The 24,640-nt window shown below is 40.8% G+C and overlaps 1 protein-coding gene and 1 long non-coding RNA gene across 3 annotated transcripts in view; one reads left to right on the top strand and one right to left on the bottom strand.

Annotated features, from left to right (window-relative positions):
• LOC134166181 (uncharacterized) overlaps positions 1–10,004 on the bottom strand; it is a 69,013-nt gene extending 59,009 nt beyond the window's left edge. The window contains exons 1-2 of the long non-coding RNA XR_009965793.1: positions 9,206–10,004; positions 1,240–1,362 (exon numbers count right to left, since the gene is read on the bottom strand). This is a non-coding gene — a long non-coding RNA (uncharacterized LOC134166181). The remainder of the gene's footprint in view (positions 1–1,239; positions 1,363–9,205) is intronic.
• A 2,775-nt stretch (positions 10,005–12,779) lies between these two features.
• Positions 12,780–24,640, top strand: part of CA10 (carbonic anhydrase 10) — a 192,206-nt gene continuing 180,345 nt past the window's right edge. The window contains exons 1-2 of one of the 2 annotated variants that reach the window (XM_062623580.1): positions 12,780–13,000; positions 13,617–14,113. In XM_062623580.1, the coding sequence (XP_062479564.1) occupies positions 14,053–14,113 (61 nt within the window). In that variant the 5' untranslated portion in view covers positions 12,780–13,000; positions 13,617–14,052. Of the gene's footprint in view, positions 13,001–13,519; positions 14,114–24,640 lie in introns of those variants that run through there. The other variant, XM_062623579.1, reaches the window with a different exon arrangement.

Genomic DNA, 24,640 nt, shown 5'->3' with positions numbered 1-24,640 from the left:
TCCATCATATTATATTTGGGAAAGTTCCCTAAAACTGTAAGAGAATATGTAGGTGTGCTGGAACAGGCTGTAGGCAGTCATATCAAGGGATGAAGATATCCAGGAACAGGGTTTAGGTAGCCATCTCAAGTAGCGCTCTAAGTCTCCTTGGGGTTTTAGGTAACATAGCAGGGATTCTAGGTAAACGTGGCAGCAATACCAGATCCATGAGTTCTTGGAAAGCCATTGGGAAATATCTGAAAAGCTCTTAAAAAATTCCTAGAAAGCCTAGATCAGTGAAATCCTAGAAAAGGTCTACAGCTAGAAAAGCTCTGGGGAAATTCTAGGAAGATTTTGTACTAGGAAGATCCTAGAACACATGTGGAATTCCCAGAAGGGTTCCACAGAAAGGAATTCCTGAAAAAAAAACCAGTGGGGAATTAAAAAATAATAATAAAATAGGAGGGAATTAATCTTTTCTGTATCTTCAATAAGCACAAAACCATATCTGGGTTATGCATCTTTAAGGAAAAGGGGAAAGTTATGCAGCAAAGAGACACAAAAGAGTGTGGAGCAGTATTTCTTAAAGTAGTGGCAAATGATAGTAGGGCTCAGCTGTGCTGGCCTATGGATATCAGAGCCTATCACCCAGACAGACCTCCATGCAGGCAGATGAAATAAAGCACAGGGGAAAGCACTGCAGAGCAAAGATGCCATGGGAGCAAAATGCAGGCTGGTTCTGCAAAGCTGGGTTATTTGCTAAAAAATAAAATCAGAGGTCTTTTCCTTCCTGTTTGCCATTACTTTCTAAAGAAGAGTGAGACCCTGTGACAGAAGCCTATTAATAGCAACTGTAACTTCAGTATGTGTAGAAAACAGGATTCAGATTCACAAATGAAGGGCATGAATTCTACAAGGCATATTCATAAAATCATATTTTTGTGATGCTTATGTAATGCATATGAAAGCTTGGATACCTGCAGCATCTAAGGGCTCATATCTGACAATTCTGCTAAAGAACGAGGAAATTAATTATCATGCCAGAAAATACTGCAGTGGTGCTCCCCTTCTGCAGCTCCTGTATGCGGGCACTTTCCACTCCAGCTGTTCCACTTGTCCCTGTACAATATTTGACTTTTTGTAAGTGACCTCCCAAATATAGATGAATATTTCAGATTAAATAAAACTTGAAGAGAAATATATTGTTGAAAGGCCACTGTTTAGAAGAGATTTCAGGGTAAAATGAAATATTAAAGTTACCTTATGCTGTATGAAGAAATAAAGCTTCTTCCTGTGTCTGAGTTCACTATGGGTTCTCTTTTCCAAAGCTTGCTAGCGGTGTTCTGGGAACAAATTTCCTCCACAAGACAGCTGTCCATGTAGCTAGAGTTAAGAGGGTACAGTACTTTCAGAGGAAGATATATGATAATATATATACACATATATCTAGATATATTCAATTTTATAAGTGAGCAATCAGATCTGCGCTCATGGAATGTCACAGAAATCTGTTTTCCATGTGTGTTTGATAGTTTCTGACTGGCCTTAGGTCTCACAGTTCATTAAAGTATGTAAATGCTCTATGACTTTATAGGTACATCTTTTAATACCCCACCAGCCCTAAAAGCACATCCATAAAGTAATCCAGTGAGGAACTGGTAATTAAAATAAGAAAGGCAAAAAATTATATTCAGATTTATTTCTGTTAAAGTGAATATACATAGTATATTTACTTTTATACATATGTATATTCCTAGAATACACATAGTATTACATATTTTATAACTATATCTTAGGTAGTAGAAAATACCCTCTTTTCCATGTGTATTTTGTGTGTGTAAGGCTCCTTTTTTTTTTTGGAAAAAAAAGAAAGGACTCACCTATGTACTTCTGCTATAAGATTTTTAGACCATCCAGCCAAAGGCAGGAAGATGGTACATCTGATTCAGATCTGTATTTCTGGAAATCTGGGGTTTGATGCTAAGTGAAAACTGGGTGTAAGCTTTAGTAGCCACAGCATGCCAGTTCCATTACCCAGGAAGATTTAAGTGCCTAAATGTCTGTTTTGTGGTGTGTCATGAACACTGTTCTCACATCTAAACTGTTTCTCAGTGCAGAAAAATCAATATCAATGGCCTTGATTTTAGACATTTCAACAGGAGTTTGAACTCTGGTCATTCCTTCTTAGGCTAATAGGAATTTGTAAGGAATGAGCATGTTAGTTTTAGAATTTCCTATTCTGCTTAGGAGGTCTTGAATAATCTCTACTGTCAAGGCTCTGGTGCTCTACACTGCTATGCTACTGTAGACATTTATCAGCTAGCAGAAGAGAGGACTTGAACAGAAATGTATTGTTGAAAGGCCACTGTTTAGAATTTTAAGAGAGGAAATCAAGAGAGGAACTAAGAGAGGACTTAGTTCAAAAGATTTGCTAAATGTGTCAACTCTTTAAAGCAAATTTAGTAAAAAAAAATATGTTTCCAGTTCTCCTTTGGATGACTTTGCAGTTTGCTGAACCACGCCATGCACAACACATTTAATATGTAAGACCAAAAAAAAGACAGGAGTGCTGAACAGGAGCCAAAGGATTTGAAGGCATGAATCATACTGAAAAAAAAATGTTTCTATTATGGTAAATAAATCCTCTATTACCTGTTTGTTTTTTTTTCTCCAAACAGACTGAATATAAAAATGTTTCACTTACTCTGGCACTATTAAAACACATGGGTAGAATAACAAGTTACCTCCTTGCCTTGGTCTTCCAATTGTCCCCTTCTTTACCAATTCTTGTCACTATAGCTCAGTTCAATCGTTACAGAGCTTTCCCCATAATATTGTGATTTCAGAGTAATTCCTGACTACATCCATAAATTACCAACCACTACACAAGCTCGTGTATCTCTGGGGGAAACTAACCACTGAGTTTACATAAAAACCCTTTGCACAAGGGAAAATGACTGAAACAAATAGATGCAGCTTAAACTTGTTGGTCAATTCCTTTTTGTTTTATGTGTCTGAGCTCTTCAGCTCAGACAGGGCAGCAGCTGCAGGCAGAATTTTCAAGGAGAACTCCCTGTTCAACATCTTAAAGACATCCTTCCTAACCTCGACGTTTACTTTTGCATTGACATTTATACCAATAAAGGGACTTGTGACAAGGCTGTAAAATGGATTATTTCTGTGTAACATGCAAGTAATGCAGAATATGTCTTATATGGTATTTCATAGAACAATACTACCATACAAATACACATTATGAAGCTGTTTTCTTCATGGTGGCAAAAGAAAGAAATCCTCACAGTGGCAAGATTGTAACGTCAAGGCATTCCTAATGAGCGTACAGAAAACAGAAGAAACAGAGGAGAAAAACTTGGAAATAAATGTGAAGATAGATTTATTGCAGTGCTAACAGATTGAATGAAATGTGGTGGAAAATGCAACAAATTGGGAAATAAATATTGAACTTCTCAGCTGCTCAGATAGATATGACTAATATTTATAAATTGGAAATGTATGTAATTTGAGTTAGCTAGCAGAAAATGAAAGCCTAGAAAAGAGCAGGTCTTTTAGTGAGATCTTTACCAGTTAGCAGGCCACTCTGGTCCCTGAGGTCTTTTGACGTGATCTGCTAACTCACAGACTACTTTGATTTAGGATTTTGCTTTGGTTTACATTCTCCTAGTGACATCTTATGTTTACTTAATGGAGAGGTAAAGTATGCAATGGTGACATCATAAACATTCAAGAAACAGAGTTTCACATTTTTCACTATATGAATTTGGGAATTTTAATAAACTCATTTGTAAGTGATTGTCTGTAGTGCTATGGTACAATGCATAAAGAAATCTAATTGAGTCTAAGCACTTCCACTGTCAGTCAATAGAGCTGCACGATATGAAATTATATGTGTGCTATTTGCTTTATACACAAATTAATTAACATTTTGGATAGTTGCTACCATGATCCTTTTACAGACTGCACTTAAAGTAAAACACATACCAAATGGAATTCAATATAATTGAATAATGTAATACTAGCCTCAGTCCATTTCCCCCCAATCAGAGATGTAATAGGTTTTGTAATACTAATTATTAATGGCTTGCAATTTGTAGAACAGATTTTTAACAGCTGAGTTGGGTTCCCCACCAGCCTGTGATTTTCAAATTATCTTTTAATTTACTGGGATTATAGATTTTTAAATGTGATGAAGTTTCTTTCCAAACACCTAATGCACTTAATAAATTTTGGCAATACATGGCTCATGTATTTTGTACCTGCAGCTCTACTGAGAAATTATCTTGATTCTATTCAGTAACATGGCATTAAAATAGTAAAAGCACCTCTAAACCCCAATAAAACTCCAATGGTTTTGCCAAAAAATATGCCCATTTATCTGAGCAAACTATACGAGAGTAGTGGATTGATGGCTCTTGGTTTTTTCAGCAAAGTGCTCTAACGCATGCTGAGCTGAACCAAGCAGCTTATAATCAAACGCTTAATTTTAGTTGTATGCTTAAATACTTTGCTAAATGAAGACTTGTACTGGGGCACAACTTAGTCCTTACAGCTCCAACACTTGGTTTATTTTATCACTTATTACCACTTTTATTATTTTAATGAAGAGGAAAAATTTCACACTATTCCTAATGAAGTGATTTACAATATTATGCATGTTTTTCTAAACACTTTCCAAGTATTTTGCTATATACCTATATAGCAACCTATATAGCATCTTATATTAAATGAGGGGATTTGTTTTAGTGATACATAGCGCTAGGACAGAAAGCAAATTGTGGGACACAAAAATCACTTGTTCATGAAGGAGTTAAAGTATTCATCAAGAGGAGCACTTTGAAAACACAGGAAATTCTGATCCATCACTTAGCTGTAGGCTTATGTGACATTTACAACCACCATGTATATTTTGAGATAGTTGACAATGACATCTTTATGTTTTTGTTATCAAAGCTTCCATCTTACAATCCCCTTTAGTCCTGAGCATTGTTAAAAATGTGCCAGGGTTATGGCTGTTCATACCTTTCCTCTTCTAAGTGGTACAATGATCAGAGAAAGGCAAAGTTTTATGATCCCTTCAAGGTATTTGAAAATGACATTAAATGGCGTTTATAAAGATTTCTAAAAGTCACAAGAGCTTTATTTTCTTTTTGAGGATTTTTTTCCCATCCTTTTGAATTGTGTTAGATGCCAATTTCCTCACTCTCTTTCTAGAAAACTACGAAGCGTAAGTTTTGCAGGTAACGTAAACCTGCTGATAGCACTTGAAGATCAGCCATCATGAATGGTTTTATAAGTAACCGTCTTTCTTACCTGGTATTCATCTTCAGAGTTTCCTGCAAGCAGAGACTGTTATATTTTTGCATCCTTGTGAGGAGCACCCCCATTTTACCACGGAAAAGTGAGGGAGATGGAACCAATTTAGAACCAGGCATTGGCTCAAGTAATTTGCCCTGGAACATGGAAGAATTAGAAGGCATTCGGAGAAGACTATTTTCTCCTGACCTGTTGCAAATTAATACAAAAGTTCAGCGCACACTGTAGCTGAAGAAGTGCCATTCAGGCTGCAGCTATTCCAATCTGTTGGCTATAAACTGCAGTTGCGCTGTATGGGAAATGGTGCCTCTGGAAGACTCTTCCATAAAGACTTGAGTGCATGGTCTCTTTCAAGCACATGAATAATTTCATTTGCTCAATTACTCGTGGGAAAAGTTATCCAGCTGGTGAAAGGCTGAATTGAGGCTTCATTCCAGAGGAAATGCGTTAAAAATCAAAGGATGAAACTCACATTCACTTTAATGGGAACAAGCTCAGGCCCGTAACTGGCTGGACATTTGCAACGTGAAAAGTCGCAGGGAGCAACATCTAATGCTAAGAAAAGCATATTAATCTCTGGTTTTGGAATACTCATATTAACCGATTTCACCTAAAAAGAAATACTGGAGAAGTGGGGCATTTTCTTGCAGAATAAAGATCTGTTTAAAGAAAACCTTGATCAGAAAATGCAAAAACTCTAGAGAGAGACAAAAATGATACTACTTACTAAGTGTGCTTCCTCATTTCTTAATTGCTACTCATAATTGCACAAAACCACAGCAATGTATTTCCAAGAAAAAGCAAAATGGTTCATGCATTAATATAGAAAAACAGCAAACATTTTTAACAAGATTGTGCCTTGCTGTCTACATGTGCACACACCTAAACAATGTCCACATGCAAAGAAGCCAGGGCATATGATTTTTTTTTCATGGACATACTTCCTTTAGGTTCAAGCACAAAGCTCAGGAAAGAACAACTTCTAACGAGTTCATGTGCTTCTCACTGGGCAGTCACACAGAAATAACGTTTGCTCAAGAGTTCACCTCCTTCCTACCAAATCCCATAGTGGCAAATCTTAGCACAATGGAAAAAGTGCTCTGCAAGCAGATACCTGCTACAGCTTAGTGGGAACTTGACTTCACAACTCAGTCTACTCTTAGAACAGCATAGACTGAAAATTTACAGCATAAATGTGACTCACACATACATAATGTTAACATGATATTGCAATCACCATTACCCTATGTGGTATGAGGAATTATATTAAAAAGGCACCAGGTGACAACTAGCTGTCAAAATCTGTAATGAGGAACCAGTAAGATCCATATGAGAATAATTTTCAAGATGAATGTTCTTTTCTTTGAGGTTGAGATGACAAGGAATCTTCAGTATTAAAAAATACACGTTGCCTAAGAGAGAAGAATGGAGGCAGAAAACCAGAAAGCAGGAAGTTCTTTCCTGCTTTGAAGCTACTGCAGGTGGCTTTAGAAATAGCCAGAAACAGAGGGTGACTTTGCTGAGGTACATGACAGTAACTTTCTGTCCCTTATACCAAGTAAAGTAGCCTTGAACGTGGCAGAAATGGTCTTGCATGGATTCTGGGGTGAGGTCCAACTGCAAGCAGTGTACTAAGCAGCCCATGTGTGGTTGTTAGGCCAAATGTGCAGATAAATGAAAGGGGACACAGAGGAGGTGTCAATACAGACCAAACATCCCTTGTTGCCAGAATGAACCTGCTGGAACACCAGGAGTTTGGCACAACTTACATCAGTCCATAGAGCCTTTGACTTGAGTCAAAGCCAAAAGCTGGATTAAAAGAATGTCCCTTCTTATCACCCACCACTCTTGGACTACACTGCAGTCAGTTTTTACAAAAACAACCCCCCTACAAATCCTGTCCTTTTATCTTCTGAATTATTTTTAACAGGCAAGCTCACTAATACACTGCCTGGCTGTGGGAAGTAAGAATCTTACAAGGACTGTAATCACTGCACTGCCTGAAGTCAGTTTTATCTGGTGACTTTGACACTCAACATGCCTACTCAGATAAACCTCATTCTGTGGGCGCGAAGCTGCCAAGATTCCCAGAGAACCTACTGAGGTTTACTGAGGAACTTCAAGATCACATGATGCTTTAAACACTTTGGTGACTAATTTCTCACTTCCAGAAAAACTAAATCACTGCCGTTTACATATGTCTTTTTGAATTAGAAGAATGTTATTTCCCAAATACTTGATGTCTTAACACTGTTTGCTGGAGTTCAGACATGAAAAAGGGATTTGGACTGAAAATAAGTCTTTATGATAATGAACAGACTGACTCAGAGGAAAAACACATTGATTGACTTAATAGTTAACTGCCAGTCATTTTCCTTGTTCCTTTGTTGGGGGTGTTTTTAACTTCAAATAAATTGCATCATTATCTCTACCAGGAAAATGTAAATTCCATTTCAGTTTTGATAAAGACCATCAATAGAAAAGAATTACCTTAATGTCTGTTGCACTGATGGATTTTTAGAGGCTATAGTTTTACAACTATGTGTTAAATTTTTTATCAGCTTCCTTAGTGAGGTCAGCACTATTTATAAGCACTGAAAGTATTCTCAGAAAATACAAGAAAGTGTGGCAGTAACAATATATGGAACAGGAGTGCTAGAAATTAAGTGGCAATAGTATTGCTTAGTATTTATAGTTATATTCTCAGCAACTCACCTGTGGCTGTCTAATATTAAATTGCTTAACCTCTGAACCAAGAGGTGCTTGAAATGGGACACATGACTATGAGGACTGAGTTCAGAAATAGACAAATAGGAGTTGTTGTGGGCAGCAGACTGCTGACAATGATGGCAATCCAACAACGCTAAAGCAGAGCCTTTGAGCCCTGTCCTCCTTTGTTCACCTTGGACCAGCAGCGCAGCATGCCTCAAGCACCAACAGAGCTGAGCAAGGGAAGACTGAAGCTGGCCAGGTCCTGCCACTTGTTCCCCACTTGCTGGCCCAGTGGTGTTGCATAGCCCCAAAGGAGCTGGGGCACCTCTAAGCTATTCTTACTGTCAAAGTGGCAAAAGTCAACATTGCCTTTCTTACTGTAAATTGTTAACCTGGCCTTACTGAATTCCTTGTGGAATTGTAGCCCGTTTTATATATGCAAGATAATGAGATACAGGCAGCTTGTCAGAAGCCACATAGTCAATGTTGGCACAAACACAACTATAAACTCTTCACTAATCCATACTTATTCCCTGAGATTATGGTTCCTCATACAGGAAATAAAGACATACTAAAGGTTTGTGCAGACAAATTTTCACTACTTATTTTAAAAGAAATTTTATATTATTTCTTTATAGAAAAGAAATATGTACGTAATTCTTTATCATAGCTTCAAATGTCTGCATGGGATGCACAATATTCTTCTGGCAGGTTTTTGCATTTTGTTATGACATGTTACTGCCTCATATGAAGTTACTTGGAACTTGCATTCAAATGTACAGTCTAATCACAAAAGCCCTTTCCGTCTTCTACAGACAATGCAGTTAATCACACTACAGAACTACTAGTGCAAGTCCCACCCTGAATGTAAGCGCAAATATAGAATAAACTTGAGACAAGGAGTAACAGTTTTGAGTTTATGTGGTTAACAACAGCAAGGTTCAATGCTGTCACTGTGATAATTTATTCCAACCAACTTTCATCTCATTAATGGTTCAAGTCCAGTTCTGGTAAACAGACTGATTAAGTTCCCTGTGCTGGACACTAATAGGATGCTGCTTTTGAAAGATCTTCGAATCCCCATTTGGATTTTGAGACCCTTGAGTTTTCTTCCACCTGAGTGAACTGCAGCATTGACCCTTTCTTTGATTTTGATATAAAATTGATTTTGGTTCATGCTTACATCCTAGGCTGTTCCCAGTGGCAATTCCAAAGCTGACTCACCAGTTCTGCCACCATCCCTGCCACAGGGCTAGCAGCCCCTGGGGCAAGGGGAGAACAAGCAAGAGCAGGAACTATTCCCACTCTGCCAGCTTAATTGCTGGAAACATGTCAGAAGCTTCAGACAACTTCAATAGCAGGCCTCTGCTGATCTGGCTTACTTCAACAGAAATGAGCTAGGGAGTGCACAGGTAAGCTGCTGAACCAGGTCACTGTGAATCTTCTGCAGTGTCGTGGTGACGAATGCTAGCAACCTCTTCTGTCGACATATGGTAAGACACAGTTCAACCAGTTCTGCTCAGAAGTTGCCCAGTTCAAAACAAGCTGATGTTTTCTCATCCAAGCTAATTTTGAGTCAAATGAGTCAAAAGGCTGGCTCCTTCTCTGAGAAGGTACAAAGCTTAATTCTGCTTTACTAAACTGGAATGTGTTCTGTTGGTATAAAAACCGTGAAGCATGTGCATTTTGTGAGTATTTTTGAACTCTGTTCTCATAACTAAACCAAAAAGTCTTTCTCTGTAAATCTGGCCTGAAGAAACTAGGTGTCCAGCTTGTAATGAATATGTTAGGTACTCTCAAAGTCTGTCAGAAATCCCAGCTGCAGCGTCTAGATAGTCAAATCCTCACAATTAAAAAAATACAAACATGCTTCAGACACCTGTTTAAAACCACTTTGCAGTCATTTTTACCTCCAGGCACATGAGTAGTCCAGTGACTTCAGAGCAGCTTAAAGGTTGGCAAGTTTAAGTTTAGCCAACTGTATAAAAATGAATGACACTCAAGTAACTGCAGAAATATCAGTCCTCTTCATTTTAGTGAGTTACAGAGGAGTTTTGAATGGAAGCTCATACAATAAGAACCTGATGCTGCAGCCAGCATTTTTGCCTGGTTAGAATGTACCAACAAGTACAGGAGAGTTATATTCTGCTTCTACCCCAAATACACACTACTATATTAAACAGTTTCCCTTGGGATCAAACATACTGTGCTAAATTCTGCAGTAAAAGCCCGACCTAAAACTAACTGAGTCTGCAGAAATATTCCAATTGATTTCCATGGGCTTTGGAATAGGCCATATTGACATCCATTCAACTTTATTGACCTAAGCTTTCCTGTGGAGCTGCAGCAGCCAATATGGCCATAATGACTTCAAAACCAAGCTTTAAGGCCACTGCCAGTCAAATAACATCTCAGCAAGTAAATGACAGCAGAACAAACTCATTATTATTTATCTAGAGTTAAAAAAAATGCATGGTTTTGAGCCCGTTACTCTATTTTCTAGATGAAGAAAACTTTGCTTGAAAGATTTTTCAGTCTGAGTCACAAACTTCTTATTTATCACTGAAATAAATATAAGGTTTGCATGAAGATGATAAACATACCATACTAAAAGATGCAGAAAATTATTTGTTACTTTTGCCTATCTGCCAGCAGCCAACATCAACTACCTGATTTCTTTTCCTGCCATTGCTCTCTTATTAAGGTTCCACTGACATCAACAGGAATTAAACCTGAGCTTGCTGCTTAGTGTTTGGCATTCTCTCGTCACCAATTCTTTGCTGACATAATGGACAACATATCCTTTTATGACAGGTCATCTCCCTTCCTTGAGACATTTATTTCCCCACATGTAATGACACAATTTCAAGGAGACTAGTTTAGGAACAGGGATGTCTGTGTAAATATAACAGCTAAGGTCACTGTAAGGGTTTATGTTCTGGATTGGGATGGTATTGTAAGGAATTAGTTGGGAAAGCCCAAAAGAGAATTTACAGTCAAACCCATGGAAAAAGTTTAACTGTTTGAGTAAACGAGTTTAGTAAATATCAGTAGAAACATTTGCTGAAATGCATTTGCTAAAGCGTGCTTAAATACATCTAGAATACAGACAGATGATGCCACTTATGGCTTTTCTAATACCAGAGTAAGGGATATTAACCTGGATTTTAAAAAGGAATAAGAAGATAATTTCATATGCTATTTTGCATGAGTGAAAACGCAGAACACTCAACACACAAGGTCTTGAGTTCAATAATAACTGTGTCTTGTGTTGATCTGAGTCTTCATTTGATAACATTCCCTAAAGGAATGACTTAGAAGGACTCTTTGCAGTCCTTATTTCATTAACTTTTCAAGAACCAGATGCAAATTGTATTTCAGCATCTTTAAACACCTATACGAGTTTGGTGCTTCTGCACAACTCATTCAGCACCCAAAGACATATCTGTATCATGGCACATATATCATATACCTGAGGAATGCCTGCTCACCCCCAGGCTGCCCTAGTTCCCTAAATTCTATGCATTTCATTTTGCCAAGAGGGATAATTCTCAATTGCCTAAGCATTCAAATGACACTAAGCATTCTGCAATCCTATCAAGGAAAGAAATCCCTTCTGCTGCACAGTTCCTCTGTTTGATGAAAATCCATTAAAAAAAGAAAAAAAATTCTTTAAGTTAAGTCATTTGTCCCTAAAGCCTTTTATAGCTGTGCCTCAGGTCCAGCCTCCCTGTTCTCACTGGGCAGATGATGGCAATTAGTTTGTTAAAATCCTGAGTGTCTTTATAACTCATGAGATGCAGTAAACATCAGTAGAGACTGCTGCAGTGCAAAGAGCACTTACGCTACCCTGAGAACTAGCAAAATGAATACAAGAATCACATTGACAAAGTGCCTGCAGCCCAATTCTTCCTTTCATATAGTGGTGATTTTAGTCCTGTCCAGTTGCTTTGAAGCACTCAAGAATCTGATCTACTACAATTAAATGCCATCAGGATGACTTGAAACCTATGACTCCCACACATTTCTCCGAGCTGATGAAAACAACAACCTAGCCTGTGGTTTCTTCTCTTATAGATGCCCTCCTTCCCAATTCAGAGATCCAGGAGTTCTCATTTTGCTAGAATACAGACAAAAGTGTGTTTTAGAAGTATGCCCTGGGCGGGAGAACTGCTTATAAACCAACCTATGTTCAATCTATTATGCATGCATCCCCCGCTGAAGTATTCGTTATACGACCTCTGCATACCTGCCAGGAGCTGGGTGTCCGTTTGGAACCCGGAGCATCTCCCTCCCTCCCCCTTCCCTTGCCTCACGGTGATCAATGAAGGCATCCGCAGTTGCATGATCACCTCTTCACACCTGCCCTGAGCAGGGATTTCTGTCTGCAGCCCGAAACCCCTGCCCCCTCCCTTCCTTCGTGGCAGACCAGGCCACCCCGCAGGGTGCTACAGCCTGGCCAACCCCTCAGTCCGCCGGCGCTGCCTTTCTGCGCCCCGTTTCTCTTTCCGCGAAAAGGGCACCCCGGCCTCTCCCGCGCCCGGTGCCCGCGTTTTTGGGAGGGAAAAGAATAATAAAATTGGATCCACATTTTAAACAAAGTGAGCCCAGCTCCGGAATGTGCCTGAGCAGATACAGCCAAGACGCCCGCCTGGGTTTTCCTCTCCTCCCTCTCCCGGCTCCCTCCACCCGGTCCCAGCCGCAGCTCCCCCGCCGCGGTGCGGCCCCGCCGCCGCCCGCCCAGGACCCGCCTCCGCGCGCGATCCCGCGTCCGTGCGCGCCGCCGCGCCGAGCCCCGCGCTGCCGCCCGCAGCACCGACCCCTGCTCGGGAAATGGCGAAGTAGCCGGGATTGGGGAGGAGGGGGCAGCGCTATGGCACCTCCTCACAGCTGAGCGGCTCGGAGCGTGACCTCGATTGGTTTGGGACTGCGGGCTGATCCCATGAGCTGAGGAAAATCCACAGCAGGAGGATTTGGGGTGAGTAAGAGATAGCCCCAAAACTGGCACCGACACGGCTTTTTTTTTTTCCATTTTTTTTTTTTTTTTTTCTTCCTTGGGGGTGTCTCTGCAGAAGTGCCGTGGATTGGGGAATGCCGGTAGCTGGCATTGCAGCGCAAGTACTTCGCCAACTCCGCGCTGTATACCCTCGCTGCCCTTCACACCACCGCCCCCGCGAGAACTTTGGGGCTGTTTTTCTTCTTGTTTAAACAAGTTTTTTTTCAATACTGGTATTCTCAGCGGAGCCGGCCACGCACGCGATGCCCCGCTGCTTGCGGGCTCCGGCACTTGGGATGCTGGGGGACGCGACCGCCGCTGTACCGATGATGTACCGATGTACCGCAACCCCCGGGGCCGTTCCCGCGGAGCCGTGCCCGCGGCGCTGCGGGGCCATCCCGGCCGGGGCAGGGCGGCTCCGTGCGTGGGGCAAGCACGACCCCTGCAGTCGCGTACCGGAAACCGCCGCGGCTGGCGGGGCCGGCAGAGCCCCCGGCGGGGTTGGGGGGAGCCGGTGCTGCGTGCGCCGCGCCGCGGGGGCGGGCGGGGTGCGGTGCGGTGCAGCGCGGGCATTAATCTCTTTCCGCTCATTCTGTAGCAGCAGGAGAGGAGCCCCCCCTTCTATCCATCCATCCCGCCCTCCTCTTCTCCAGGCCTGCTGGCACTGCCCCGCTGAGACGTGCGGAGTTCGGGGGTAACTTGGACCTGGGCGCCCTGGAATAGAGACTCTCCGGACCGGATCGGTTGGGGTTTGTGGTCTATGTCGTGTTGGGAAACCTGGTGGATTTTTTTCTCGCTTGTGGAGGAAGAGCCCGGTGCTGGCAGTTGGCTTCGTGGTGTTTTTTGGAGGGCAAAGGAAAGGAAGGGATCTCGCCTGAGCCGTGCAGAGAGAGAGCTCGGACATGTGTTGTCAGCACATCTGGGGAATACAGTCTGCAAGTCCGAAAGGAAATTTGCTGGGATCGTTCAAACTGCGATATTGATCTTTGTTATTTTTTTTCGCTGAGGGATGCACTTGGCATGAGAATCGGAGGATGGAAATTGTTTGGGAGGTGCTTTTTCTTCTGCAAGCGAATTTCATCGTCTGCATTTCAGGTACGCAGCTAGCCCAGAAAGGGCAGGGGGGAGCTGGGGGGGAAATACCATGAGCTTCCCAGGCTTCCCCTTCCTAGGGGCAAGAGGTACAGGTAAACCCAGATCAAAACAGGAGTTGAGATATGTGAGCGATGTGAGTGGGTCGTGACAGAAATCAACAAACATCAATTCCCCCCCCATTCCAATACCTGTGTAGTCATTACGATACATTGGTTGTAATAAATAACCAGAGTGTAGTGATTAAGCAGAAGCTTGTGATTCCTAACGTACCTGATAGTGATAGTTAATTGCAACACTGCAGCAAACCCAGAATTTTGTAGCTCCTGAAGTTCCTGAACTTGGCTGATCTGTAGATCTTACAAGGTTTACGATTCACTGGCGGAGCTGTCATGTTCTGGTGCCACGGTTCAGGATCTGCAAAGGGAGGAATAACACTGAAGAACATGCCTCTGCTTTTTAAAAGGAGCTTAACTGTGGCTGTGCTCTGAAAATGAATTTAAAAAATATAAATAGCCCCATTCAAAGAACTCCTTGGTGGCTGGGATGCCAGCTTTAGGCTTCTTATTTTAACTTACAAAGATCTCCCTCTCCTCCTGTATGTAGAAGTTGGATAATTTCAGTTGCCACCAGAGCTTGTCCAATTAATGAATAGGCACAGCTGGGTGTCTAGCATAAAGGATTGGAACAATTTATTCTTGGGGAAAACACTCCCTTCTACTGCAAAAGCCCTGGCTGCCTTGTTAATTTGTCACGTCGGTCATGCTGGAATAATTATGTTGCAGGAGGCAGGAGTGGGGAGGTGGCCAGTTTTCTAGTTTGGGACACTTCAGGGAGCCCCATGGGGATGCTGGCTGCCTGCATCTCCTGCTGCTCTGCTTCTCTGCAGGCTGCTCTGCCCTCGAGCCATTGCATAAGTCCAGAAATGGGAACACAAGCAACGCATGCATGGTGCTGCCAGGGGGAGGTAAAGGGTCCCAGAGGGCATCTCAGTGTCCAGTCTGGAGATGCTTAGGGAAAGGAAGCTCCATAGCTCCCTTGGGATGATGCAGATTGGCCTGGGCCATCTCCCTGCTGCAAACCCCAGCCAGCAGCACCAGCAGCATCTCACCCTGGCAGCGCCTGCCCCCACTGTGCTTTCTGCAGCTTCCTGGCTGAGCTGCCCTCGCAGCCTTTCGGCTGGCAACATGTACGCTAACATTTGGGGTGGCGGCATCTGTGTTAATTTGTGATGCCTGCACCTGCCCCCAGACTTTCTTATTCCAGAGCAAATAGCATTGCTATCAGCCCGCAGGGTATGCCAGCCCTTCTTTTATCCCTACAGACTTGCACGATCTGGTATCAGGCACCCGGGTGACACTGGCAACACCCCAGGCTGACCTTCCACTTGTGCCCATTGGTACCACCAGAATAATTCACTTTCTCACTCTTTAGAACATCAAAACCTGCTGCCTCTTGTCATTTAAATCTCACACTTATTTAGCTCAGCATGACATGCCACCTGTCCAGTTCCCTTCAAATTAGGTGCTTCTTAAAGTACCACAGTGAGAATGGCAAAATGAAGTTCATCGCTTTCTTGGCCATTCTGACAGTAATTTCCGGAGACAGAGAGAATCTGTCCCATTCTGTGCAGGTCCTTATGCCACACACTTAGCTGCCAGTGCTTCCTTATCTCCCCCCTCCTTTCCTCATCTGCAGACATGGGAACCCAGGCTTCTGAAACCGATGGTGGGGTCAGTCCTGCAGGGGCTCTCCTCGCTTGCTCTCCGACTCCCTCTAGCACTAAGAGCAGACTGATACCGATCTCAGTTTTTTCTCTTTTTTTTGTTCTTTTGGAGGGGAATAAAGTGATTAAGTGGGATGCTTTTGCTGTGTGGGTGAAGCTGTGGTTTCAAATGTTTTAGTTTTAACCACACAGAGGATGTGTGCTGGTTTTAGCCTTTTTTTTTTTTTCCCTAGGGATTTTTATTAGGAATCAGTTTTTGTCATCTTGGTAAAAAGGATTAAGATCTGTAGATATCTGACTGGCACTAATGCTTTGTATCTTTCCTCTGTCATCCTTTTTACACTGTCCTTTGTAGCATATTATCTGGCTGTGGTGTGTGGATAATGGTGTAAGTAAGAGAAGGTGTAATGAAGCCTGTTAAGGTTTGCCTCAACACTGGATTCCAGAAACTGCGTATTTTTAGCACTTCAGCACTGGTCATTCATTCAACATGTAACTTAAAACCCCACCAAGTTGAGCACACTGCTGCAAATTACAGGCAGGTGAATTAAGGAGTGTGGTAGCTTTTTTTTTTTCTTTCTTATTAAGTCAGTTATTTCAGCTATGAAGAGACAAGACTGGTCTGAGCATGGATCTTTCCTGAACATCAGTAACCGCTTGATTCAGTGCCTGTTTAAACCTGTGATGACCCTCCTACTAATTCCAAGGGTTATTTGGATTAGGGCCTGTTAAGGGCTGCTGTTCAAAGGGATGATGTCAGTCACTGAACTGAATAGACTATTCAGTTAGTTTATTATTAGTAGTAAACTTATTTATTAAACATAGGTTCAGTGTTATGTCACGTCTTTTGCTATGTGTTTACATGCCGTTTAAATATAAATTATGCTGAATGTACTACTAATGCTGTGTTTCTTATTTAAAATAAATAATGAAGTTGTACAATTGGCTTTTTGGTGTCTCTCACATGCATTCATTTTTGTGAGACTGTATATGGAGAGTAATTTCACCTATTAAAAAGAGGCATATATATATTTTCAAAATATTTTATATCTAACAGATTTTTTATCAGTCAGTTACCTGGGTGTGTGATGGATTGCTTGGTTTGGAAGAAATGATACTGAGATTTAGGAATAGATATGTTTTTTAATACTGGTTCTTGTGTTTGGGAAAGAATTTATCTGTGAACTTTGTAAAGTATTTTTGTTTTCTTGGCATACTGACTTAAGGCTTTTGCTACTTGAAATTGCTTGTTTAAAAGAAGAATCTAGTTTCTCTGTGCAGATGCAGATGAGAAATAAGAACAGATTGAAGGACCACAAAAACAATTTCTATCCTTTAGAAAGAAATGAAAACCTTCTCTTTCCCTCAAAGTCACGATGTATATATATTCCTTTAAGTTGTAGTCTCTGAGGTAAAATAGTCATGATTTGTGTTACGATGTTTGAGATTTTGTTCCTTTTAATGATTTCACAGCATAGAGGGAACACAGGGTAGTGGATGTGAAGATGTCCTCTAGACAGAATGCTGAAATAAGACTTCTCTGGTGGTTGTTCATTTGAAGATGCATATAATCATGGCACTGGGATCATACTGTTTATACAGAAATTCTAACAGTTGATGGTATGGTGTCCCTAATTTCCTTCTTGGGTAATAATACCACCAAAGATTAATTAGCGTGAGTGTTGTCCTCAGGTGGGATGTCGTTGATTCCATAATGGCTGCCACCTTTGCTTGCATAGTCATTTCTATAAACCATGAGCAATTTTTTTGTGATTCTAGATTTTAACAGTTAATTTCAAGAAAAAAAAATCAGGATGCTGTTTTCAAACCCTTGCAGGATACTTAATTTAAATAACAAAATGTTGCTGTCATGGGCACTGATTAAGAAGGTTTCTATGTACATTTTCTGTTAATCTAGCAACACAATGATTTATAAAACCTGAATATTCAACATGTTAGTGGCTTTCTATGAAATGATACAGTACCTTTTGCTCTTTTGGCTTGTGGGGACTAATACATCCAATCCCTACAGCTCTCTCTTTATTTGGAAATATTTTCATCCTTTGCCATTGTACTCAAGTCACATAGGGGCAGATCCCTGTTATGATGTGACTTCTTTGGCCTGTTTGGCAGCACACAGGGATCATAAACCATGCATCATGAACAACTAAGATGGTATAAAAAATATTCTGTCTATCAAGGAATTCCACTGTGTATTGAGCTTCTGATGTAGCATCTCCTGGCACTGAGGACTACGAGTGTATTTGGAGCACAATTGCCCTTCATTTTCTGTCTTGCTGCTTCTACAGTCTCTGAGCTCTTATTACGTGGCATAACACAGACTTGTCCTATAGGAACTCTAAATTATGCCAGGGCTTGAATTATATGTTGAATGATGGTCTGTAAGGTCTGATAACTCTTCTGCTCTTAGCATTGTACAACCTGAGATAATTTAAGCTAAAGTAGTGTTGCAGTAGAGAAGAATATCAAGGCTCTATACAGAAGAATATCAAAGCTCTAATGTCCATTAGTAACTAACAACAATTAGACCAAACTTGAAACTAAGTTAATTATTCTCAAATAGTGTCACATAAATAGCTTTTTCTGGCACTTGTAAGAAAGAAATGTAACATTCTAGGGGAAGGAATTATTCATAGTACAGATATATATATATATATATATGTGTAAGTGATCACTGGGCATGTAGGAAGTTATAACATGCAGCCTGGTGCATGTGGTAACGGAGAGCTTTTGGCATCCAATCCATTACAGTATTCTTGCCTGCTCTATCCCATCTTCACAGCTTCGTGTGTGTGGGCAAACCTTCATGCCTGCGTGGAGTTTATTGATGTTACCAAAAATCCACGTGGATTCAATCCTCCTCAGATTCATACTCAGGATGGAGGCAATAGGTTGGATCCAGACTCAGTGCCTTATCACTTGAATGTTTTTTTCACTTCAGATATGTTCCTGCCTTTTCAAAAGGTGTGAAGATGTTTCCGCTTTAAAATAAATTCTATGGAAAGAGCCTTGCAGTCTCCTATAAAAGTATGCTTTACCTTTTTTTTTGCATGCGTCCTGTATTTTTCATAATTCTATTTTTATTGTTAGTTTTACAGCTACAGCATGACCAGATAGGTGCTAACATACCAAGACAACACACATTTTTAGTTTATATAATGGTAGTAGAAGGGAACATTTATGAATAGTTTAGCACATGTTATGTTGAGCTATTTTCCATCCAATAAACTGATGGAAAGAAACTGGTAATCACTGCTATTCTTTTCCAAATCTCAGTGATGAAGATACCCAGTTTTCAAAGGGGCCTCTTTGCCTTGTTGTGTTGCCTCCTTGTTAATGCACTTGGAACTAGATTCCAAGCCTCCAAGACAAAATTATTAAAGCCAGGAATAAACCCCCAAATCAAATAAGCATTCTTAATTAAAGGGTAGTCTTTAAATCTTTCAGATACCACTGATGTTATAGAGAAGTTTTGCCCTTGATATTCTTGGGAAGGTTTCAGTTTTTAAATCTACAACAGCTAGATTTTAAATTCAGCAAGGGTTGAAATGGCTTTCCATTGGCATTGTCAGTATTCCTTGTATAGCAATGAGCAAAGAATTCCTGCTTACCCTAAAAGGCTGTTTTGCTTATTTGTTGCCATTGGTCTAAGTATCTCTCTCTTTCTTGGTTGAAAGGCTGTAATTTAGCTGAGGAGGGAGCTGCCATTTTCCTCATTACTGATTGTTTGTGGCTAAACTTAACGTGGCAAAGACTGAAGTGGATGATTGGCCCATCTGGGCTGTTAATAGAAGACTATATAAAACTGTTTTATCATTATCTCATTACTAGCTCAAGCATCAGACAAAACTAGATGACAGTTATGGACAGCACTGACATACTGTGCTAAGTGTTATTTTGCTTCTGTCTTGTTTATCTTAACTATACATCATGTTGGAAGGAATAAGCTTCTAAATGACTTGTTTAGAGGCAACACTATATAGTGCATTTCCATTCTAATGCCATCAGAAAGTACAAAACCACTGGTCCATACAGTGGAGAATACCAGTTAGCAAAAATAAAAAATAAAAATCATTGTGATAGATAAATTGAAACATTAATGGTAAATAAGTAGGAATTTTTTTTTTTAAAGGATAATAATCTGCCACTTAGGAGCCTGACCTGTTTTACAGTTGAATTCAAAGTAGTAGAGTATTTTACTACTGGTTTAATCAGTGATGGTTAAGAAGATATCATGGGTCTTTTAATGGAATTTCATGAAGATGAAATAGAAAGTTATTATTGTCATAAAAACAGAGGACTGAAACATTCTAGACCTATATTCTGTGTGGTATTGTAGCCTTCTGGTGATGTAGACAAGTACTGGGTGGCCATAAGTCTAAACTTAATTGTCACTATGGGAAACATTTTCATGCAGTGCTTAGCTGTTGATAGTTAAGGTAAGAAATCATAAGGCAACCTATATTTACACCAACTGTAAAAGACCTTGGAACTCCAAAACTGTTGCAAATGTTAGTGTCAGTGAGGTTTGGGCCTTACAAATTGCAAAAAATTAAAGCTTGACAATGAGAAAAGCTTTAGCTAGCAAGTCTTGGTGCTCCTGGGGAGTGCCAGGTACAGCCTAGCTAGGATTGCAGCTCAAAAATATTCAATTTTCTTTTATCCATCTTGAAAAATGAAAGGTGATCAGTTCAGACATCTATATTATACTGAAAGCAACTGCCAGAACTAAGGAGAATAAATGCTTTCATTGTTTGATGTATTTTTCCATATGAAAACATTTCTGGTTTAAATTCATGGATATGTAACATTTATATTTCTGTAGTAAAATTAGTATTAAACTTTAATGCCCCACAGTTTTATCTTTTGTAAAACTATTGCCAGAAAAATATCACAGCAGCTGTAATTCACAAATAACTAATTAGAATGCACTTTTCTGTTCATTTCAACATTCTTTCTTCCTCCTTGTATCATTAGTGCTTAATTTGATCAAGCTCAGAATACTGTGTTTGTCATCTGGCTTTTAAGTATGGAACAGAGTTCTGCACTGACTGGTGGTCTAAAGTGGTTTCTAAGCACATGGAGGGAGGAGGAAGCTAAGCAACGTTATCCTTTTTTTCCCCTCTAAATGTGTGAGATCTCTAGCTTTGGAAGTAGTGTTTGAATAGATGGATTTAAAGGGAAACATAGGGTTTGAAAAATAATCTTGTCAATTTTGTGGGTTGTTTCCAATTTCAGTTCTTTCCTACTGTTAACTACTATAGTGCCCTGTTCTGCTTCAAGAATCGTCATCAGAATGGAGCTTTTCTGTTCTGCCATGGATAGAAAGACTAGCACAGCAGGACTGCTACAGCATTTGCCTTATTAATGCTAAAAGATAATGAGTAATAGGAAAGGTCTGTTCCTATGTGTGACGATGGAAAACTGCGCTGTTTGAAGTGATGTTGGAATGACTGTGTCCTCCAGCAAAGTCTGCCTGATAGCTGTCCTCCTGGTGGGATGGCGCTTGGGTCACTGAAGGAGCAGGTCAGGAAGGATTGCTGCTGCCACAGCTCAGTTTTGTTTGGCAAGGTGACATACTTAAGCTGCTAAAAAGAGCATTCATTTGTGTTTGCTATTGTGGCAAAGAAAAGAAACTTACTTTGGGGAAAAAGTGCTGTAGATTTGTACTTGCTGGCAGAAAAAGATGACAATACTTCAGTAGTGTCCCCTAAAAGCGAACCTTTGTGGAGAATGAGCTATTTCCTCATATATAGGTAGAACACCATACCATTAATTTCACATGTGGGAAGCTGCAGTTATGGAAGGGAAGAGCTGCTGCTGCTGGAAAGAAATTGTGTTTGATTTACCTTACACTGGTCCTAATCCTGCTTGAGGGAGTGTGAACAGCTACTGGCAGGAGATTTCTCTGAATGGAATTGTGTGGTCTGGATTCTTCTAGGAATGAAAGGTATGAATGAGAAGAGCTTTGTGCTGTGTTTCAGTCAAAATGGAAGAAAGGATGAATTTCAGAGGCAGAACTTGGAGCAGTTTGCAGGGACAGTGTTGGCCACACTCTAACAAATGGAGAAACTGAGGCAAAAAGTCAAGTGAAAGGTCACCCAGCAGCAATTTAAGTAATCACAGTCTAATTTTACTCTCATTTCTGCCTTGCAACACTAGGATTACTCTTATACCTTGTTTCTGGTCAGGGTATGACACGGACTCACCTCACTGAAATGAAGGAGCACGAGGCCGTCATGGCGCTAGGGTCAGTGGAGGCTTCCCACCATGGCAGGAAGGTTCTGGAATGAGTCTACAAGCTCTACAGCTTCATCCTCTACCCGAGGGTCTGGCTGCTCCATCCATGTCAGCCCTGGTCCTGCACAGCTGCGTAGCCTTAGGTCAGGCTGTGCAGAGAACTGAGAAGCCATCTCTGTTGCCTCAACGGCTCTAATCTGCCTTTAACTTCAGCCCCTCGCCCGCCCTCACCCTTGTGCCCTGCTGCTCCTTACCTCACTGACTGGACTGACCACAGACCTGGCGTCCTCACCTGAGGACGTGCTTCCTCACCACAGCCCTGCCTGCCGATGGCGGGAAAGTGGCTGACCTGCGCCGGCTGTGTCCCACAGGAAGGTGACGGCCCTTGTGGCACTGCCTGCCTTCACAAACTCCTCACATCATCGGACAGTGGTGTCTGTGTGCTACCTGCTAACCTGCCTTTGCGTTTGTGACTGGAGAGGGCATGGCTGCAGCTGGGGACACTCGACAGCTTCAGTGGATGATGGAACCTGGCAGTCTGGCCCCAGGAAACATAACCCAACTGTTTTTAAACCCCCAGAACTTGAAGCCCAGCTGAGCAGTGAGTTTGTGGTCATTTCTGCTCCCTTGCCTCTTGTCTTCGTGCAGTTTGCCTCAGGTAGATTTATCGTGTGCTTAAACTCGTTTGGCTTCCCAGGAAGTAAAGGGTCACCGAGTGGGGTCTGGTGTTATCCTCTCAGAGGTTGGATCCCTCCTTCTCCCTCTGCCTGTGGTATTTTTTCTCTTCATAGTAATAAGAGTGAAGTTATCATGAGGTATAGTTATGGTATATTTAAAGAGTTCTATCAATTAGTGTTTAACTTAGATTGGTTTTCAGAAGCTAATATGAAATTAAGTTTAAATTCAGACCCACACAAGGTTCCTCCATGAATGTGTGGAGGTTTTTTGTTAGTTTGTTGGGGTTTTTTGTTAGTTTTTTAATAATTATTTTATTTTTAAATGCTGAAGTTATTGACATTCAGTCATTTGGCCTCTTTGTGGATTTATTATGACTGTGACGAACAAATAAGTGCCTCAGAGTGCATTACTTAAGCCTGCCTCATGTTTCATAGAGAATGGTTTTCACAGGATGGTTTGGGTTGGATTGTTCTTTGTCAATTCTCACTTCATGGATGCCCTGAATGAAACAGACACCATTTGTCACAGCAGGAAGCAGATTTCCCCTGGACTGAGGTAAACAAAACAAAGGACAGAGAAAGCGAAACAGCAAGAGATGAGTGGTAATACACAGTGCTTTACAGATGTGAACTTCTGTTCCACTTCTGCACTATTTATAAAATGCCTGAACAAAGTTCTACATTTACTATATATTTATATATTTGGGCAGTGTCTACCAAAAGGCATAGAGCCTGCAAACTCTCTCTTTTCTCCCCTCCAGCCATTGTCTTTCTTTGGCTCTATTTGATGCTTCACAAACAGCAGCAAGTAACTCTCATAACTCATGCTTGTAACTCACCTATTTTTAGTTCCTTACTCTGTGTAACTGGGACCTTCTGTGTCTACTGTCTTTTTAACTACTTGTCTTTGCAGTAACAAAAGAGCATATCTGACAAGGTAGTCAACATCTTCCTTTTAATGCTCTTGAAAAAGAACATATGACTTAGATTCAGACCACAGTAAACAACAGATGGATTTAAATCCTTTTTGAAAGGTCTCCTTTTCAATGGCTTCTTTACTGATACCCTGCTAACTGTTGTGGGGGACTGAATGATGAAGTGTGTCTCAATCACATAGTATCATCACGTTACTGAGCACCTGTGAGTTGATTCTAGTCACTGAATACTCCAGAACTTAAAGTCTTTGAAATGGAACATACTTATATATAAAAACAGAGTATATGACATAATGCTACTGCATTATTTTTAAAACTCTTAAGTGGTTTGGATATAACATTCACTGGTATTATATAAACTGCACAGAAATAATCTCCTGGCATTTGCTTGGAATGACAGTCATCAATTCCCACATGTTTATTTAAGATCTTATGTAGAAACACAAAAGTATTTGTTTTGCAAAAGTTTATTTTGGATATTTTGCCAGGAAAAAAAACCCAAACCCCAACTTTGCTAATATAGGCTGAAATAAAGTGTAAAATAAAATCTTCAAATAGGCTCTTAGTTCAGGGATGTAGTGTGCAGTGGAATTACCCTGCCAAAAATGTTGGTGTTTAGTTAAGTATTAAGCAGTGGTTTCTTGGTAAACAGTCCCATTAGAAGCACTCTGTGACCTCTGCTGCTGGGATTCAGGTATGTGAGAGAACCGTGCTTAGGAGCTTTACTAGTCATGTGGTCAGAATGATTTTCAATCACTTTGGTTATTGCTGGATTAAAATTGAGGCTGTAGAGATTAATGGTCTGTTGTTACTAATCCACTAAACCCCTGTTCCTAGATCTTTTAAATTGACAGAACCTATAGATAGGTACGTTACTGAGAGATATGGATTTGTAATGGTTTTAACTATCTTTCTTGATGTTTGGTGTTAG

Source organism: Pezoporus occidentalis, unplaced genomic scaffold (genome assembly GCF_034315485.1).
Source record: "Pezoporus occidentalis ecotype Australia unplaced genomic scaffold, CSIRO_AGI_Poc_V1 ctg254, whole genome shotgun sequence".
NCBI classification, from domain to species: domain Eukaryota; kingdom Metazoa; phylum Chordata; class Aves; order Psittaciformes; family Psittacidae; genus Pezoporus; species Pezoporus occidentalis.
The sequence above is the reverse complement of the archived record's forward strand: the minus strand, read 5'-3'. Positions and strand labels throughout refer to the sequence as shown.